Source organism: Hylaeus volcanicus, chromosome 5 (assembly GCF_026283585.1).
Source record: "Hylaeus volcanicus isolate JK05 chromosome 5, UHH_iyHylVolc1.0_haploid, whole genome shotgun sequence".
Taxonomy (NCBI): domain Eukaryota; kingdom Metazoa; phylum Arthropoda; class Insecta; order Hymenoptera; family Colletidae; genus Hylaeus; species Hylaeus volcanicus.
The window spans coordinates 3070649-3091399 of NC_071980.1; the positions used below are offsets into that span (position 1 = coordinate 3070649).

Here is a 20751-nt window from a genome sequence, read left to right on the forward strand (position 1 = left end):
TTCAAAAAGAGTGTCCACGCAGTGAAATCTTGATGCTGGAGCGAGTAAATTTGTGTCGATTACTTACTTGCGTACCCATTGTTCTCCACCTCGTTTCGCGATCCTTAGTCGCGAAGGATATTCGGACTTTACGCACTCTTCTTAATTTGACAACAAAGAAAGTCGCTACCGGACAAACGTTGCTTGAAATGAAAATAAGAATTCGTGATGCTACGTTATTTAAAGGTATTTTAAAGAATGGAAAAGTAACTAAAAATAATCTGATCTCACAGTGATTTCCTTGTAAGCCACTGGCAGAATGACGGGACAGGAATGGTCCGTTGAGAAGAAAGCGCCGCAGAGAAAGTCCTAGTCTGGATATTAATTATTTATTAATTAGCTAATATTCTGAAAACGTATGAACATTTGTACATGTGTTTTGTATCATGAGGTACTTGTGTATGGCATTCGTCAAATACGTAATTAACACGGTATCGACGCGTGCACAGACACACACGCGACAAACCGACAGGGTGTCTGTACACGGATCCACGTGCGCCTACATAAGTCGATCGTTTTCACATTTTCTATCGTTTTCCTTTCTTCCCTTTTTTTTTCCAATTTTCTTTTTAATTACCTTTCGTTTCGTGGCGGCAGTGAACTCCTCTCGAAAGGACGTATTAGACGTTCTATATTAATAAAACCGACAGCTGTAATCGAAGTAAGCACGTCGTTCGTATCATGATTTCTATTTAATTCGCGTTTCTGATTTTGCGCACGGGTCGATCCTTTCCTGAATCGCTATTGGATGGCTTCCGGTGACGTTTCTCGGCAACGAACTCTATACATATATATATATGTATGTATGTATATATGTATATATATACATGCATATATACATGCATATATACGGTATGTATATATATATATATATTTTTTTTTTTTAATTTATATCGTACAACGTTACGCGAATTATTACGTTGCTGGTTCTCTTCGACGCAGAATTCGACGATCGAGCGCTGAAAGATTCCTCGAGCGGAGTTCCTCGTTCTCCCGATTCCAGTTCGAGTGGAAACAGAAATTATTGTCCCGTGACAATCATTCGAGTTCCTCTACTGGATTCCACGATCGCGAGCAAGCAAACTTCTCTACATATTCAATTATTTTTGCGAACAGGTTGACAAAAATGAAAGCTATTCTTGGAGTGTGTACGTATATATTTTTTTTTTTAATGACAAGCGTCTGGGGAGAAAATGCAATGGCTCCGTTAAATATTCTTATTATATTAATTTATGAAATATATTTTACATATTCCTTCCATATCAGTAGTCGCCACGACTGGAAAATTCGGGTTAAGTTTCATGATTGAACGATCACAGTCGATGAATCGGATCACCGTCCCAGAAATTAAAGAATGCATTTTGCTTTAATACGTAGAGATCTCGATTGTCGCAACGATTCACGCCACAAACGTTAGAAATTCAATCGATACGCGGCGGGAGAACACGAATCGCCGCGCAGCTCGTTGATTGGCTTATCACTTACAATTAATATCCTAAAATTTAAATCTATATATATATATATATAGATTCATTTATTTATATATTTATACCAAAAAACATTCGTTCACAACGAATTAGAAAACATAAAAATTTAGCTAGGAGACGCATAGTACAATATAGTGGACTACACCTAACATCATCTTACTCTCGATTTATCTCTCTCTGGTTCGAATCCTTTCGTTTACCAAACTCCTTCGTCTCCCTCTTAGCTTTTAATCGGCATCCACTCTCATCATCACTGCCGTCTTAATAAATCGTAGATAGATCGCATCAATATATTGCTTCGTCATCAGGTAGATGTTGCCTAAGTCTAACAATGGCGGGCCTTCGCCTGGTGTACGCGGAGCAAACATTTGCAAAACGACGCGCGGGGGATGCGAAAGAAACACGTCGACTATGGTGCTTCTCGCCTCTCCACGGTTGAACGTCCTCCGACTCGCGAAAATCGAACGGTATCGAGTCACGATCGTCGATCTTTGCTCCGCGCAACTTTCGATTCGCGATCGCGCGCGCCTTTATTCCTCGCTCGGACCTTCGATTTACTCGCCGAGATGGGCAAAATTTATTTATTACTGGATTGAGCAGATACATTTGCAGTTTAGATACTCCGTTACGGAGTTCAAAGTCTGATTCTTACCAGAACATTAATACGAAGGTATTTTGTATTAGTTGTAGTCTTGCATTCGTTGCTCGAAATTGTTATTACGATCAAAATTTTGCCGATCTTTGGCCGTTAAAGGTAGTACGAGTTGGCAGTATGCGTGATTACCACTGGTGCATGGTGCTTGGAACACTCGCGCAAGTATCGCTCTCGACGATAAATGGTATAAATATTCAAGAATAACTAGTATTTAATCAATGAGTGTATTGCTTCGGAATTATTGTGCCGATATTATATGAAAGTTATGTCGATGAAATCTTATATGACATTTCTTTTTTTTTAAATAGAGCGAATGAAAACAAAAAAAAATAGTGGGAATCACGTGAAACGGTGCGAGCGAAACGGATTCCTCGGCGGATGCGATCGTGCACCGTGGAAGCCCGCCATTATCGCCGGTGTCTCGGGATTCGCTCGGCGAAGGCGTTCGCGAATCGAGAGATTCCTTTCGCCCAGTCCGCAACAATTTACTAAATTACAGAATGCCCAAGGTTACGAGTGCGCGACGAGAGGTTGGCGTCGGGGGAGGAATATTGCAAAGGGGATGAGAAGAAGGCTCCGCGGGGGCGTGGGGCACCAGCGAAATCCTGCTGGACGAGAGGCGATGATGCGTGAACGATTCGCCTCGTCGCGCTCAGGATGCTTCGCATAGTCGCGCGTGCAGTTGTTCGTTAAAAGAAATCAAATAGAAGACGAACAGAGGTGAGTGAGATTCTACGTGAAAATTTCGATGGACGCATACTTTTGGTTGAAATTACTATAGCGTAACTGTTTTGTTCTTTAAGTAAATGATACATTAAGGTTATTCGAGCTATTGATTTTTAAATTGAAGAGGAATTAAATGCACTGGTATTATTGATTTTTAAATGAAGCGTATTCAATTTATTCAAATCACTGATTTTTAAATGAACCTTGTCAAGTTGATGTACATTATTAATCACTCGAATGTAAAGGAAGGTATGCAATTTATTGAATAAATTATTGAATTCATCCGTTACTCGAGTAGAATTCTGTCCACCTCTGACGGCAACTAAACGCGCGAACGCGATTTCAATTCCGCTAACCATGCGAAAAATATTTAAGAAATGAAACACTCTCGAGAATTTATCTCGCGTCGAATAAGAAAAGGAACGATACATACTACTATACCTACAACGATAAAATTAGGAGAATAACACGTCGAAGTATCGCGTTTAATTAAAGGAAATCGTTAAACGAGAAATAAAGAGTAAGGAGACCGTGTGCGTGTGTGTTTGAGAAATAAAATATATTTATAAAAACAAAATTAAACGCGTATAAAATAATACAGATCGTAAATATTATACTTTATCTTCGTCTTCATAGGTTCTCTTTTTTCATTTCTTAACCTTCTCTCTCTCTATCTCTCTCTCTCTCTCATATCGTCTTACGTTATACGTCAGCTGTGTGTCGCAAAATACGAGAAAGAAAAACATGTACATATACAAAAAAAACAAAAAGGAGGAACAGAAACCGCGTGTCGTCGCACTAAATGTTACACATGTTCGTGTTATTTTCGCTTTCGCGCCGCATTTTCATTCGAACAAGCATCGTCGCACGAATAAAAACTCCATTCTCGATTTTCTTCTCGCCTTTTCGCTCTTTCCGTCGCACGTTACTGTATATTTGTATACGTATAATATATATATATATACTATGTATAATCGACTCTCTCACGCAGACAGCCTCTCACTCTAGTAAACACGCACGCACGCACGCGTACAAGTGTTCGCTTACAAGTGTTCGTCGACCCACATTATTATGGCACAAAACGAGGAATGGGCGTGCACGGAAATACTTGTTACCGGATAAGAATTCCATCGACTTTCCCTTTCTTTCGTTACCTGTCTTTTATTCTCGTCCCTGTGTCATTCGAAAATCTCTCTCTCAAACCCATTCGCGCACATAATCTCTCTCACACTGGCGCTCAAGAATTATTATTTATAATCTGTTCATAGATCTCTCTTCTCTCTCTCTCTGTGAAATGCCCGCGAAATTAGAATCACACGTGAGGGGAAGCACACAAGGTTCTATTACATCTTGTCTTCTTCCTTCATCTTTTTTTCTTTTCTTGTTTTTGGCACAACCAACGACAGTTTGGTACCGTGTGTATATATATACACATATGTATATATATAATATATATATGTAATAATTTTGCACTTACGTGCTGGAACAATTATTTTACAATTACAAATATGCTCTCGCACCAAAAAAAACGCGCTCACGGAACGAGTGAAAAATACCAACGATGCGCGCGCGTCCCCTTTCTCTTCTCATAATAGTAATAATTATAATAATAATATTCGCAATACAATAATAGTATTAATAATACGAGAAACAAGTGCAACGGAGTTCCGTTCGTCTAGAAACAAATCCACGAGAAAGGAAAAATACGGAAAACTGATTTTCTCGCCCCGCTTCGCTCGTCGCTCTATCTCTCTCTCTCTCTCGCGCGCGCGAAATCACTCGTCGTGGTGTTTCGCGAATAAATGCCCAAGTAGATTGATTTCGTAACGCGATTAATTCTATCATTTTCTTTCCCATACTTCATCCAACTCTCTCTTACTCTACTCGTCGCGTGATCGAAGAACGACGAAACGCGTCGATTCACTTTTTTGTCTCACAATTTTCTCCGACGCTCGTTAATTCACATTTTCACACCTCGTCGCCTAATTTTTAACGCCCAAACGCATTCGCAAGACGAATGAATCTGACTCAATGATATGATTATCGGAAATATGTTGTAATTCTCGATCGTTCTCTCTCGCGTTTCGTTCACGGTGAGACATGGCACCGTTTTATTTTCTTCTCGCTACTTTCCTTTTCCCTTACCATTTTCCCTTCCTTCGTTAACTTTACGATTATCTAATAATAAAAACTGAGTGTACAGTAATACTGTTTGATATGTCTCTAAAACGTACATCCATCTCTAGAGCCCTCCCCTATTTTATCGTCTCAACTTCTCGCTCGACACTTCTTTTTTTTTTTATTCTTCGTTTATATTAGATACTATATGTATAATGTTCTATTACACGCTCGTTACGACTGGCGGGCGACTCGAGGAACTTGGTGGCGAAATTGCGGTGAAAAGATCTCTACGAGGACTTGGAGTGTCAGAGATGGGCAAACTTTTGAGTGAGGAACGAGGGACATACGTCAGGGATACTTGATAATGATTGCAAGAACGAACATGATGAATATGGTTTCGTGTGAATACAAAAATCTCCGCGGAATAAATTGAAGCAAGCTAAAGATTAAGTTAGAAAAACAATCTGCCCATCTCTGTCGAGTAATTTACGTCAAGATTTACGTGGCCAATTGGAAAACCATTGATATGTAATCTTTACAAAGTAATTAAGCATCGCTGTTCAATTTTGAGTTTCCTACACATCTTACGAATAAAAATAATAAATGCAAGTAAATCGTTCCGCCCGCACGGTTGCGCGTTCCGCTACGCTTCATTTTTTTTTCTCTCTCTTTAATAACATTATTTATTATTGCATTGGCTCTTTCATCTTTTCTTTCTTCCTTTCATTCATCGTTAAATTCCTGAACTCTGAGGTAGTCTGTTCTGGGTGTCATATTACGTAGTAAAAATGGCAAGAGTGCTATATAATTTATCGTCTTTTTTTTCCTTCTCCTCTCGCTAGCGCGTATTTATTTCTCTGTCACACTTATACGAAACGACTAAAATAAAAGAAAAAGGAAAACTCGTGAAAGGACGTCATACGTGCAGACGTTTACGTGTGTATATACGTTCGTGTACGTGTACGTGTACGTGAGAGTGACTTATTCCCATTGCGCGAGTACAACGGGAATTGCGTTCGACATTTTTTATTTTTTTAAATATATATGTACAATTGATTGTCCAGCTCGAAACAACTGGGGAATCAACCAAAATTTCAAGATTGGAGAAAATGGAAGTGCAGAGTGGAACGATGAAATATTGCGTGTGAAATATTAATATTCTCCAATCATTTCGAGCGGTGTAGTTAAAAGGGTTTGTGCCCAATAAAATAACCTGTGGGACGGGACGAATTATTAACGACTGGCGGAGCTGGATCATTTTTTACCTAGACACTATCTCGTTTCGAAATCGGAGTACGTACAGTGTCGTATCATTGACGGAATTGGAGTAAATGCAGTTGAGCGACGTGCATCTAATCCTTGTCCTCTGTGTTGTTTAATTTAACCCAGATATTAATTAAACGTTTTTTAAATTATTTTCTACTGTTGATTCGTAATGTGCTACTATAAATAATGTATTGGGTACAATACGTGTATAGTTGATCCAAAACTAAAGAAAATGAAACAAAAATATTTTAATAATATCTGCGTATATAGCAAACGATTTAATAGTATCGATGATTTAAAGAAAGATTGTGTAACAATACTTCCTTTTAATCTCAATTATTAAATAGTAATACTATTATATTTAATAAAAAATGATTGAAAAATATAGTTTAAGGTGCGAGAATAGAAATCTGAATGGAAAATTTATTCTTGGAACTATTGATAAAGAATTCTACAATGGGTTAAAAATGACCCGGCTCCGCAATGCTCCAACTATCGAATCATTCGCTGCCCGACGGCCGTGAATATATTTGTAACATAAGTAGACGCGCGAGGGCCAGTCAAAATCCAAGTCACTTATGGTAACGAATAATAAACATTCTTTTCAGTAAAATATAAATTTCATCTACACTCTTCAATGTAGCATTTAATTTATTCAAAATTATTTAACCTCTTCGGACTTGTTCTACTCTACAATGTACATGAACATTCGCGTTATTTCGTAATACGAAATAATACATTTAACAAAATAATAAATGACACACATTTACAATTGATCTCTATCGAAGCTTGGCATCGAGAAACACGACCATGAGAGAAACGGTCCGACGAAGACCGTGCAAATTAATATTCTTGTTCTGAAACACGTCATGCTTTATACGTACACAGTTTTCGTTCACAATCTGCATATGCTAATTTACGTTTAAACGAACCTTAACTTTAACCCTAGGAATATTTCAGCGAGTCCTATTGTACATTGTCAATAAATTCAGCTACGTTAATCGACATTGAAATAACACGAGGGACGCGTCTGTTCCTTTTAACCAAAGAAAAAAAGAAGAATTCAGGCTCGAAGAGGTTTAAGGTAATCATCCTATATCGGGCAACGCGTAATTCAAACATAATTCACGCTCGTCCGTTAGACCCTCGGCGTGTCTACTTTCACGGTTAAAGAACATTAATAGAAAAACAATCACGTCTTTTGTCAAACTAATTACAAACAAGCAAACGACTCGTTTCTGGCAACAATAACAAACCGAACGGAAGTTATTCGAAAAAATAAATGCTCAACGTGTCGCGATAGTTGCAACCGTTTAAGAAGCCTAACACCGACCGATCGAACGATGATCAACGGAAATAATTACGCTTGAACCCAGCATACATTTTGTCACGGCGAGGTCAACGTTTATACTGTGTACAAGTATGGGTATGTTTCAATGTGGTATACGTGTGTACGTGTTGTGTGCGCGACGAGCTGTGCGTAGCTCGAAGCGAAATTCGCTCGTGTCGCGAGATAGGAGAGTCTCGATCGTATCCTCGTTGATCGGCTCGTTTCGCGCTCCGCGGGCAATTAATCGAGCATTAATTGATGCAATTACATGCACCGTGGCTAACAGGACCCCTCTCGAGTGATTATTGATCGCTCCAACGAATTACGCCACGAATCAATCGCGACGCGTTCGCGGCGACACACCATCGAAACGAACGATCCATCGAGGAGCGTCCGAGATTCTCGGGATTTCGAGAAGTCCTGATCGTCGATATGTGAAGCGTCGCGACTACGAGCCAGTTTCGATTCAAGCGACGCGCGACTCGGAACTTAGGCTATCTTATGATTTAGAAAACAAAAGATACGGAAAAGACAGCGTTGCGAGAATTTCATCTCCGCGACGGTCGCTGCTTCGAAATCGGAATGTATCAAAGTGCAAGGAATGTAAGAACTCGAATTAAATCTTACTATCTGAAAAAACTGAAGAAGAAGAATTTAGTTCTGCGAAATGAAATAGTTAAGGAAAGAACGGGTTAATTGTATAGCGAAACGCGGCCGTCGCTGTGAAAGCAATTGTCGCAAATTGAAATTTCTCGCGTCTTCTCGCGATTATCTATATCAACCGTGTCCTCTCCTCTCGCTTACTCCCTCGATAAAGTATGCTATATACGCTATAAAATACGAGTATTATGAATAGGTTCCGTAATCACTTTCTAGACGATATTCAATTGAGTTCGATAATTACAGCGACGATAATTAGAATAATCATACGCCTATACATTTAACATATTTTGTACAATCGATAAGCTTCGAAGGTTCGACGCCGCATTAGGAATTTGCTCCAAATTGCGCGTTTATTCAGAGTTTCTTAACGTTCGACCACAACTCTATGGAAAAAGAAAAAAACCGTGGATGGTCGCGATCCATCGAGTCGAGCACACCGACACGAGAACGTAAACGGTTCTCGCGTCGATGGTTCAACAGATCGACTCCGCGTATCGCGACCAGAACAAATTCGCGGCTAAAAATCACGGTTCTATGCGGACATCGAATCCGTCCGTCGGGACACGTGTTCGATATATCTCGATTCTATGTCAAATAAATATTACACCGTTGAGCAAAAAACCAATATTCATCCGAGCTCGACACTCTGCCCCTGAAGACGATTGATTCGACGATTGCTTCGAAGGAAACGAACGCGATACTTTCCCCGTTAATCTTTTTTCTTTTTCTTTTTTTTCGTTTTGTACAAACGGAATTCAAAGGAGCGATTCTTTGTTCGAACCAGGGGGATGGAAGATGGGGGAGAGGGAACTTGGATGACAGAGATACTCGGAGGCTGCCTTAAACCGAGAACTATATAATAAATACAAATTTGATCACGATCGAACGGTTGTGCACTCGAGAGTCCCAGTGTCTCTGATCGACGAAAAAACGCGAAGTTCGATTGCGATTGTCGCGCACGATTTAACGCTCTCTCACCTTTCCAAACGAACGAATCACGAGGGCGCCGTGGTCGATCACGCGTTCCTCGGTGCTCGTACATCTGAAATCACGCCCTTAGATGAACGTTGTGGTTGTTGGATTTCTTTTTGTGCGTCTCGAGGTGCTTCATCATGTGGTCCTTCCTGATGAATCCCTTGCCGCAATTATCACAGGCGTACGGCTTTTCGCCAGTGTGGAGGCACATGTGCCGCCTGAGGTCGGTTTTGTGGTTGAACTGCTTCGGACATATCTCGCACTTGTACGGCTTGTCGCCTGCGTGCTTCTGCAGGTGCTCCGCGTGCAGGTACTCGAGGGGGAACCTCTTGCCGCACTGATTGCATTTGAACGGCTTGTCGCCGGAGTGGAAGCTCTTGTTGTGTTGCGTCAAGTAGCAGGCCTTGTTGAAAACCTTGTCGCACTCGATGCACTTGTGAAAGCCGTCCTGAGAGATGTAGTGGGAGCCGGTGTTCGTGCTGGTCACCTGATGCTCCTTCGTGATCACGGCGTTCGTTTTCGTTTTCTGATCCTTGGCGTATTGTCTGCCGATATTAGGATTCAGTTCCTCCTTCGCCTGTATCATCTGCGGAAGATTGTTGTTCGCCTCGTGGTTGTTGTTGCGCGCGTGCTGAAGCGGATGCGGCAGATGATGGTGCGTCTGGATCTCGTACTGCTTGATGATCATGCCGTCGGTGTTCGGCAGCATGTCCGCCTCCATGTTGGACAGCGATTCGTATCGAGGCGGCGAATTTCTGTACGGATCGTAGGTAGATCCAGTCGAGTCGAACGATCTATCTTGAGGAGACGCGTTCTCCTCTGGACTTAGCCCCCCCACGTTAACGGCCTGAGGTTGATTCTGGCCAATTAAGAACCCGGTCACGTTGAATTGCGTGAAACTTGGCAGGGTCCTCTGGTGGTTACTGAAGGTCCCAAAACCGGGTAAAACATCCTGAGACTGTTGCTGCTGCTGCTGCTGGCGTTGCTGCTGTTGCTCCTGCTGCTGCTGCTGGTGTTGAGTTTGCTGCCGATGTTGAGACTGCCCGTTAAGCGTCATCGGCATCTCATTACCAGTAGTAGTTAGCTGGATGGTGATAGACTCCAGCAGGCCCGGGATGTTGGTAGTAGTTGTAACGTGGGGGGGCAAGGCGTTTGGGTACGGCTGATGAGGCATCGTAGTACCCCCCATCGCCGTGGGCGAAGCCATTGCTGGGTGGACCGAGCCCGGCGTTATGGGAGACGACGAACTCATGTGGTGCGGGTGGGACGAGCCCATTGGCGAAGGGGAATTCAGGTGGGGCGCCGGCGGCGGGTGCATGGGCGATATGGGCGAACTCATGGGATGGTGGACCGGAAGTTGGCCCGACGGCGAACCCATTGGCAGGTGGTGAAGTTGCTGCTGCTGCTGTTGCTGCTGCTGATGGTGGCCCAGCTGGGGTGACGGGGAACCCATTTGGTGCTGATGGTGGCCCGCCATTGGGGATTGCGCCGGCGAATTGAGCGGCGGTACCATTGTGGAGCCCAAGTGGACCGCCGAAGGCTGCTGCTGTTGTTGCTGCTGCTGCTGCTGCTGCGTTAGAGCCGCCGCCGCCGCCGCCGAAGACTCGCTGCTGCTGCTGCTGTTGCTGTTGTTGGAATTGTTGTTGTTGTAAAGACTGGTGGTGGTGGGCGTGTGCAGCAGGCCCCTCGCCGCCTCGCCCGAAGGACCTGCCATCAAGTTTGGGGGACTCCCGGAAGAAGATAATTCTGGCGATCTCGACGATCCCCCGCTTCTGCCACCGGAATGGTTATCTCTACCAGGATGATGATGAGCGCTGATAGGCATGTTGGCCGGATCCGGTTGATTGCTCTGCTTAACCGCGTTCTTGTGCAACGTGGTATTGTAGTGCCTTTTCAGATGGCCCGAGCTGGTGAACCACTTGTTGCACGCGGTGCAGTTGTAGGTCTTTGGTCGTCGCGCCTCGTTACTTTTCCACGATTGATTGGCTATCGGCGGAGGCTTAGGCGGTTGCTGGAGAAGACCACCGGGCATCTGGTGGCCAGGTATCGGTTGCGTGCTCGTAATGATAGGCGAACCTGGATGTCGCGGCGGTTCGACGGGCATGTGCTGCCCGCGCATGAATTGACCCTGATCTGGGAGCGGCGAAACACTGTCCATGGGCCCCATCGGCGATAAACCGGGATGATAATCGTGCGGCTGAGCGGTTGGCGGCCAACCGAGCATAGAACTCACCGAATGCGATCCTGCCCGTTGCTGCTGCTGATGCTGCTGTTGTTGCAGCACCTGCTGCTGGTGTAGCTGCATCTGCAACTCTTGTTGCTGCTGCTGGTGAAGCCTCATCAGTTCTTCCTCGTACCTGTGAGTTTGAACCTTGTGAGAGTCCAGATCGAGAATCTCGGCCTGTTCCTCCGGTTCCTGCTTCACCTCCACTTTCACCGTCTGCCCGCTGTTATAGTCGTAACCAGATTGCTGCTGCTGTTGTTGTTGTTGTTGCTGTTGCTGCTGCTGCTGGTTAGACTGAGGCGGAGACGCGTGCAATTGTTGCTGCTGTTGATTCTGCTGCTGAGGACTGTTGCCCAGTTGCTGATATTGATGTTGTCCGGGATACCCTCCGGGAGAATTCGAGTGACTCGTTCTCACGTGTTCGCCCAGCTGATTCGCGTCCTCGTACACCGCGCCGCATTTTTCGCATTGAATCGGCGGGCTTCTTGGACTGGTGGAACTAACCGAGCTGGTACGTTCCGGTGGAAAATGCTGTTGATGCTGGTACGGATGGTATCGCGAATAACCTCCACCGCCACCACTACTGCCGCCATTGTTCTGCGCGTCGTCTCCCGGCGGTGAGTAATGATGGGGCAGGATATAGGCCGGTTCGTTCTGCATAAAATAGTTGGCCTCGCCGAACATCGGCGTTTGGAAGTGATTGTAACTTTGACCGGCAGGCTGTTGCTGTTGCGGCTGCTGCTGTTGCTGCTGCTGAGAGGACGTAGGGTCTTGAGAGGGCGGCCTCGAGGATGGTTCGCTCGAGTCCGCCGGCGCGGTCACGCTTTCGCGTTTAACGCCCACGTGACTGTTGTGATTGCCTGCCTTGCTGTTGTTGTTGTTACTCTCCTCCTGCTGGGCCTGGCTCGCCCACTGACTTAGCAGGTTCTCCTGGTGGTATCGCAGGTGCACCTCGAGACTTTTGTCGCTCTCGAAGTAGAGGCCGCAGTCCTTGCAATGATGCTCCGGATTCGAACTGCTGCCCACGTACTGTTGCTGTTGTTGCTGCTGCTCGACACTCGTCATTTCACTCATATTGTCTCTCTCGGTCGTTGCTCCCACGCTGTGTCTCGCATAGACGTCGACTCCTTCCTCGTCTCTCTAAACCCGAGCACGGCACTTGTCCGTAATACGAGGGACGGAGACGAACGACGCACCTCGCACAACCGAAATCGCCGCTGCACACATAAGCGCGCGTACACGCGCTCTCGCGCGCGCACCAAGTGTCCCCCCGATAACAGTCTGTCCTCGGTTTATCGGCGACGTTAGTTTTCTACCGTATCACTGACACAGAACGTAGCGAACGGTTTTGGGAACTGGTGCCGGGTAAACACGCGCGTCAAGTCGCGACGTCTCGCGCCTCCCTCCTTTCAGCCGTCGACGACCGCCGATGCGGGATTCCTCGCGTACGGCACATGGACACGATGCCTCGAGAGACGCGCGAAAACTGGAGTCACGTGAGCCGTCGTAGCGCGTAATTTTAACTTTGTTAAACGAGGACGTTGCGGGACGAGGGGGGCACGAACGAAAAAAGGAAAGAACGGAAAAAAGAAAAAAAGACGGGGTAAAACGTGTTCTACATTTATCATATGATCGCACGTACGCCAGGCAAAGTCCAGATTAACCTCGAGCGCTCCACCTGGTGCGACGTCGAGCCTATCACCGCGTGCGGCATCGTCGTCTTCGCCTCGACGATGTGCCGACGACGACGACAACAACAACGGTTCGATGCACGATGGCTGCTCCGAGCTGCTCTTCCGCTTCAGCAGAATACGCGTCCACCCGACGTTGTGTCCGAAAAACTCGCGAATTCTCGACAAACTTGACGAACTCGCGGGAAAGTTTGATCCGTGCGAAGGTAAACAAAGGGAACGAAATAAAAATAAAAGAAAAAGTAAACAAAGATTTTCGCGTCGCGTGCGATTTACATGTTGGCTCGATCCCTCGATTTCCCCGTCACTCCCACCCGAATCTCCGTTCGACTGGCCCCACGAGCGATTTCACGCGGTCCAACGGCAATCGGGACTCTTCGTGTTCGAATCATCGGTCGTATCGCGATCGATCACTTCTCACTTTGCTCACTGGTCTCGTGTCCATTCCGTCACTAATGGATTGGAGCAGAATTGTCCACCCGTTCGACTCCTGGACTCTTGTTATCGAGAATCGAGGATTTCGCGCGATATCGAATGTAGCCCGGCACCTCGAAGAACGCAGAACTGTTAACCACGAAGCGCGGGCACAAGACGAGAGCGGTTTATCCTTCGAACTGCGATTGTAAATAGCCTAGCGATCGTCCTCAACCTCGTGTCCCTCTCCCCTCTTTTCCACCTCGCCCCTCTCTGCCACCACTGTCCGTTTCTCTCTCACTCTATCCTGTTCACACACTCTCCAGACCCGCGTCGTACGACCGCCGGCACTGTTCTGGCGGTTGGAATTCCGGAGTTTCGAGTCCTCGGGCTCGCGCCAAGGCACTGCTCTCTCCCCCTACCTTCGAAGCGCCTTCTCTGCCGCCCCCTCTCCTCCGACACTTGATTTGCTCTAGCACCAACTCTGTCTAACGTGCCTGAGCCTCTCTCTCCTTCGCACCGATTGCCCCCCTCCGCTCCCCTCTAACCAGCCACGGAACGAACCATCGCGCTCTCTTTCCTACCTTTGGTACACCTACTCCAACCTTCTCCTCGTGTTTCCCTCCTTCGACGTTCTTAATGTTAGTCGCCGGATCGGACTTTCTCTCTTCAACCTTTCCCCTCGTGGTCCATCCTTGTTTAGTGTCCTACCCTTCCCTCCACTGGCTTTCCAGAATAGCTTTCTGTCTCCCTCCGACTCGCAAAGCTTGGCTTCGTCTCTCGCTTCGAACGACTCCCTTCCTTCTCGGTCGGACGCTTCGCGGACTCCTCTTCTTTCCTCCAGCGGGATCGCCCTCCCTTTCCCAGCTAGCACCATCAACCTCAGCCCCCTGCTCGTGACGCTGTACCACGAGGTGGAGCGACGAAGAAGGAATCCACGATAGAAAAGGGAGAAAGAGAGGTGAACAGGTCGAGACAGCCAACCAAATTTGAGACGTCGAGCGCTTCTTGCCCCCACCAGATCCGACTTGCCCCTCTGCCCTTCTGTTACAGTCCACGGTTCCGCCGGTTCTCGGGTTTCTTCTCTCTCTCGCCCCCAGCGTTCCCTATCACCCCCTCGTCTAAAAGGACGACGAATCCTACGGGACGCCGAACGTTTTTCTTCCTCGTCTGTTACTGCTCCCTTTGAGTTTCCCTTCTCTTTTCCGCTAACGTCGACGCTTCGTTGTTCCTCTTTCGCGCCCTCCTCCCTCTAGCCGTCTTTATCCCGGCTTCGTCTTCTCGTTCCTCCTTGTACGATCGGGAGAAGAGGACGGAACGAGGCGCGCATGGCACAGGAATCCTTGCGCGTCCGTATCCTCGGCGTTGTCCTTACACACGAAACTTTATCCGACGAGATTTTTCGGAGCCCCGTCGACCCGGAGTCCACGCTTTCACGCTGGGATTTTCGTGCCCGATGGACGTCGTTTTCTTGCGACTGCCGCGCTCTCTCGTTTCTTTATTTCCTTCGTTTCACGCCCGATACGTTTTAGGAAGGATTTACGAAGGACACGCGCCAGAGATGGGACGAAATTTATTAGCCGAATAAAATTTTCGAACAACGAATGGAACGGCCGTGTTTACTCCGTCTCTCGGTGGGGATGAATTAGAATTTCAGTTGCGGATGGCTTCCGCAATTGGGGGAATAAAAGTTCGATTGAGGGATGTGTTTAGAGATCTAAATGGAAAAATTAATAAAAAAATCGAATCGTGGGACGAACTCGTCCTATATTCAGAGGCTCTTTAAAGACTAATATAACACATGCATCGCTGAAGGATTACGTTTTATTGTTACTTAATGCACGTTATAACGTTTAGGTTTCTTGGTGCGCACGAATGCAGCAATATAATAGTGGTATGCTGTTCGAATGAAATTTTGTCAGTCTGCCGCGCAGCGAGATTGAATATCTCGCTTTCACGGCGTTCGTTGTTCGAGTTTCGGCAGCTGGAGGTCGCTGACCATTCCGAAATTCGCGGCGATATCCTTGAGGATCCTTTGCAGTTTGCACCGACGTGTCTTTGGCGATAAACTTGCCCGGGAAATTTTATACGAGCGAATCCACACCGAGGACCTGGTTTCATTTTATGTTGGTCTTCTCTTTAAGTTGAATTATAAGTTGAGGATTGATTCAGGTTAGATCGTAAGACAGACTTATTCGACGAATCCTGTCCTTTCATCCCCTATTTATATTTTTATTATGGTACAGTCGATAAACGAAATAAAATTCGTTGTGTGATTTCACAGCTCCGACTAGAATACTTGACTTTGTACTGGTTCTTTTCGTAATCACAAAATCTAAAGAATTACATCGAAGTTTGAAGACTCACCCTCTATTTACAACGCTATTTTTACTACCGTGTTCTAAAGAACTAGGTCGTCTACTTTCACCCCAAGTTTTTCTACTGTTCCAGGCTATAAAATAATCTTGAACAAACTTGAGGTCAGCTTCATAAAATATGTAGAATATTCTCCAATAACCTGTATGCTCAAATCAGGAGGAATCGTCATATCCTCCCTTCATTTTGGAGAAAGAGGGAGCTTTGCTTGGCTCTTCGACAACCCAGGTGCCAGATGAAAATCAATCGTTACATCAATTTGCCAAATTCAAGACAATTCGAACGTAAAATCTCCACTTACACGCGACGTTCGTCTAAGAAACCCGTTCATCCGTGTTGAATTAAAACTAACGAGTAAACGTGTCGTGTCTCGCGTTCAATCGCCTCCTTCCATAGGGGGGTGGGGCGTTTTGTCTCACGAAATTACCCGCTTAACAGGTTCAAAGCGGCCACGAGCCCTCGCCGTAGGTGTCTGCGTGAAAAGTGCGTAGGTATTATTCACCGATAACCAAACGCCTCCTCCCCGTTCCTCGATCGTGTCCCGCCACCCTTGGATCCCCCTTCGATCGACGCCACCCCGCAACAGCCGCGACGCTGCTCGACGGGGCAAGGAATAAAAAAAAATGTGGGTAACCTTGCATTTTTTTATGATACCTTTTTTTCCACGCGACGAAGCGGGTCCCCGTGGCCCGTGCACTTTGCATACGGAATGCGACAAGTTCCTCTCTCCCGCCCCTCGATCGACCCACCCACCCCCTTCCCTCCCACACCAGGCGAGAGGACTCCGCCTCGCTTCTCCCGCGCCACTTTATTCCACCTATGAATATGTTTATTACGTTGCACCGCGGTCACCTGACGCAGAAAAAGGAAAAAAAGAAATTCGGCCCGCGTGTGGCCAGCCAAAGGCGACCGGCACGTGCTGTCAAGACGGATAAACGTCAGTCGGGCTCGCGCTGTCGCGCATCCTTTGATCTCGATTCAATTATACCGTCGAACACGGGGCTGTTTGGTAATCGTCGTTCGTCGGCGCTCGTTAAGGGGTTACGTACACCTGGAGGCTGCGTAGGAAGCTCCGACTTTCGGATTTCTCATTGTTGGACTCATTTTCGACACTGGGACCATTAATCGCTTTGTGCAGTAAACGACTCATTTGTAACTCAGGCCTAGCGAGAAATAAAGTCATCAATACCATCCGTGAACATTTTTCAGTGCCCCAAAACCAATATAAAATCATACACTGCAGGCTCAAGCTTTCGGAGCATACAACGCCAACTGCAATTAATTTCCAAATAACCACCATTGCTTTACAACTCTAACCCGACATAACCCTTCTGAAAAGAACTGCGCGATACTACGAAAGCTATATTTTCCTTTTTCGCAACGACTCGAATCTTTATACTTTACGACCCTGCCAATACCGAAACTGCTCCACTAATAAAACAAATCGACGTCAAAGCTCGGCATCGAAAGAACGAAAGTCCCATACCCGTTTCTTATTGTTTTACGACGATATCGTGGCAGGTAAGCGACAGTACACGCGAAATTGTTATTCACGCAAGCCCAATAAAAGAGCGGCAATAAAAATCGCCGCTGGCTAGGAAAGTACACGGTCGTCAGGAAAATCCAAGCTTGGAAATTGCAACGTTTTATAACGGATGTTCCGAGCGGGGCACCGATAATAGGGGCGAAAGTTATATTGACGGCAATCGGCCTCGATTATTATCGAGACGCATAATCGAGTTCCACGACGGCGAAGTGAAGCACTTGGAGCAATTCGAAATAATCTAGGAGACACGCCGGAAAGTGTTACCTGGAAGAGAGCTGAAAACGCGGCGTCGGGAGGGCAGGTTGCGGCGCGCGGGGAGGAGCGGAAGGTGGAAATTGTTCACAAATCTAATTGTACGACGCGCCTTTGTACTTCGTCCTTATTGTTCTACTTTGTACCTGGATGTTTTATTGCGGCCCATTGTGGCCGCCTTAACCGTGCAACGTAATTAATTCTGAGTTTCAATTTTCTTTTGCAGGGAAATCATTTATGAATACGCTCCTCGGGCCGCGCGACCGCCAAACCATGATTATTCTCTCGCGCCCAGCGTCTTCTGCACCAGCTTCGTGATCGCTTCTTATTTTCGTCGAGCGATACAAATATTGCCAGCGTGAAACGTGAATTATCCTTAACGAGTAGCTTCTGCGCAAGAAAAGAAAAATGTGTTTATTGTGATTAACGATTCGAGATCGTAACGTACGAATTTTGTTTCTTGTATTATTTGCTTTCGATTACTATCTAGTATGACAGACGTTCGCGAAATCAAATGAATATTTATCACTCCCGCCGTTTCAAATGCGTCATTGAATTCGGCCGCGTATTTTGCATCGAGTTTATGTTGCCATACTTATGAGAGAAGGAACGAGGCGTACAAGATTTGAATAATACATCCCTCGATCGCATGCGACACGAAGAGCTGACGAAAGAAAAGTAAATATCGCCGAGCCTCGGCAAACAAGGTCTATCCGGGCCGAAGAGTTAGCGGAACGATCTTCCCTCCGCCAAAGATCAACTTCCTGACGTCGAATTGATGAAATTGAAATTTATTGTCCCGCAGAACGATTACTAGTCTATTATTTTAACCTACCGTTCATTTTTGATGTTACAAAACTTGGAACAGAATTTCTATAAAGTCAGGGATTTCCGTAAGTGGGACAATCGCGAATTCAGACGAATATTTATTACAATCGTGATTCGACCTCTGGCGCTCTTCCTGCATTTCGCGCACGTTCGATCGACAAAGAGAACAGCAAGCTGGAGCTTCTGGAAGATAGACTTCGGCAGAAATAACGCGGTCTACGTGGCCGGAAACAGGCAAAACGCTCGCTGGCACCTTCACGACCGTGTTTTCAAACGAAAAACGACGTCGATTTTGAAACGAGCTTCCTGTCGATGAGATAGGCCACGGTACATCACCTGTGACACGGAATTCGACAATAACTGAAATGGAAGTTCAACGATTTTCAATCAGCAGAAAAATGGAACGTCATAATCAATGATTGGGCTTACTTGAAAGTTCTATTTTTGTTTCGAGTGCATTTAAATTCATACGAGCCAAGAAGAAGTAATGCTGCGAAAATAATAATAAATAAGTATTTCGAACTATTACGTTACACGAAAAATGGAATTTACCAGCATAAAAGAATTATATACGCTAAAGATAACATGGTCATCGAGGATCGGGAATCTGGACCGTAAAAGGTAGCAGAGGTAGGAAGATCATGTTTGAAATTCCAAAGCAAAAATACATGAGAAGGAAAAAGTGTCCGACGGATTCGATACTCTGCTCGTAGAATATCAGAGTAATATTTAGAGAAGGAAGTTGAGGAACGTAATTGTAACGATCCATTTTCTTTGACGACCTAACGTCACCGAGGATCTCGCGAAAGCTGCCGCTTTCGGAACGGAACACTTGATAACGCATTTTGCGGAGGGTTTCCGACTATCGACTCGAGCCACACTCAGCCCCCGTCCTCCTGGCACTCGTAGACACACAAACACACCGCTCCACACGGGGAACCACGAACAATAATTTCCATACTAACGTTATCACGGTCGCCCCTGCATCTCTGGACTACGTGTTAGATTTGGATAACGCTAACTTGACAGAAGGGGATGGTCACCCTCGTGGAAATCTTCTCGCCTTTCTGCCAGGAAAACCGCATCTACTCGTCCCTCGGAGTCCCAACGTCTCTGCGTGTTTGCGATATACTTTGAACGATCGAGCAAAGTTGCACTCTCTGGGAATTTTGAACGCCTCGTGTGCGAGGACAGAAATTTGGGAGAAAAAAATCTGCTGATAGAAATCTACGAGGGTTCTCTCTCTGCGATAATCAGGGCGTGGGGATGAATATGCTTAAAAATAGGCTAGGTGAATTTTTTTCAGTGTAATCATACGTCAGCTATGGTCGTGACAAAGTCTCTTAATAAAATTTCGTCCTCTGGGCGCGAGGACATCGAGATTTCCTTCTAGGAGCTCATCGATATGCGTGACGCAATCGTCGATTTGCAAGCGAAGCCGACGTTGATACTCCCGTTTCCCCCGTCCCCCTCGGTCCCCGGTTCCGCGAGAAAAATGCCCCGTCCGGGAGAAAACAATTCCATGGTCGTCGCATGGTTCGAAAAAGGGGGTGTCCCGGGGAAAGGTGGAAAACCAGGATCGGTGGAAATGCACGTCGTCGCACGTGTTACGACGAGGAAATCTCCTCCCCCGTCTCGACGGATCCGGCCTGTGCGAGGTGCAAAAGGGGGTAGGGGGACGAGGAGGTGGACAGGGGTAGGATTTCCTTAATAAAATGGGGCGCAAACGCCACGCCAGCGAATATCTAGCTGATAGTGATTCGGTCAGCTCGGCGTCCACCTCGAAAATGCCGAGCAGAAACGTAAGGCAAGAGGGGGTTGCTAGGATGAAATCCGTGTGGAGGGTTGGTGTTGCTTAGGCCCCGATTCAATCTATCGCGCACCGGCTCGGTTATGAGGATACGGATTTATCCTGTATCGTAACGGCTGGTCGATAGTCGAGAGATGCAACTCGGAGGACGATATTTTTCGCGGATCTTTCGAATTGAAATTTTTAACCTCTGTTATCTCCTTATGGCAACATAAAATCGTTTCATATGCGAATCGATCCGAAACTTTTTACTTTCAAGTTCTATATTCTGCATAGAAGGGTCTTTGACTTGTCACGGTGTAAAATCAAATGCATCGAAAAGACGGAATCATTGGCGATACCTTTCTG

At 45.9% G+C, this 20751-nt stretch overlaps 1 protein-coding gene across 1 annotated transcript; it reads right to left on the minus strand.

The window, feature by feature from the left end:
- Window positions 1-3447: 3447 nt before the first annotated feature.
- On the minus strand, window positions 3448-14331 carry LOC128876410 (alpha-protein kinase 1). The gene has a single exon (XM_054122751.1). It carries the CDS (start codon window positions 12558-12560, stop codon window positions 9336-9338), a length of 3225 nt encoding a protein of 1074 aa, XP_053978726.1. The 5' UTR covers window positions 12561-14331; the 3' UTR covers window positions 3448-9335.
- Between the last annotated feature and the right edge of the window lie 6420 nt (window positions 14332-20751).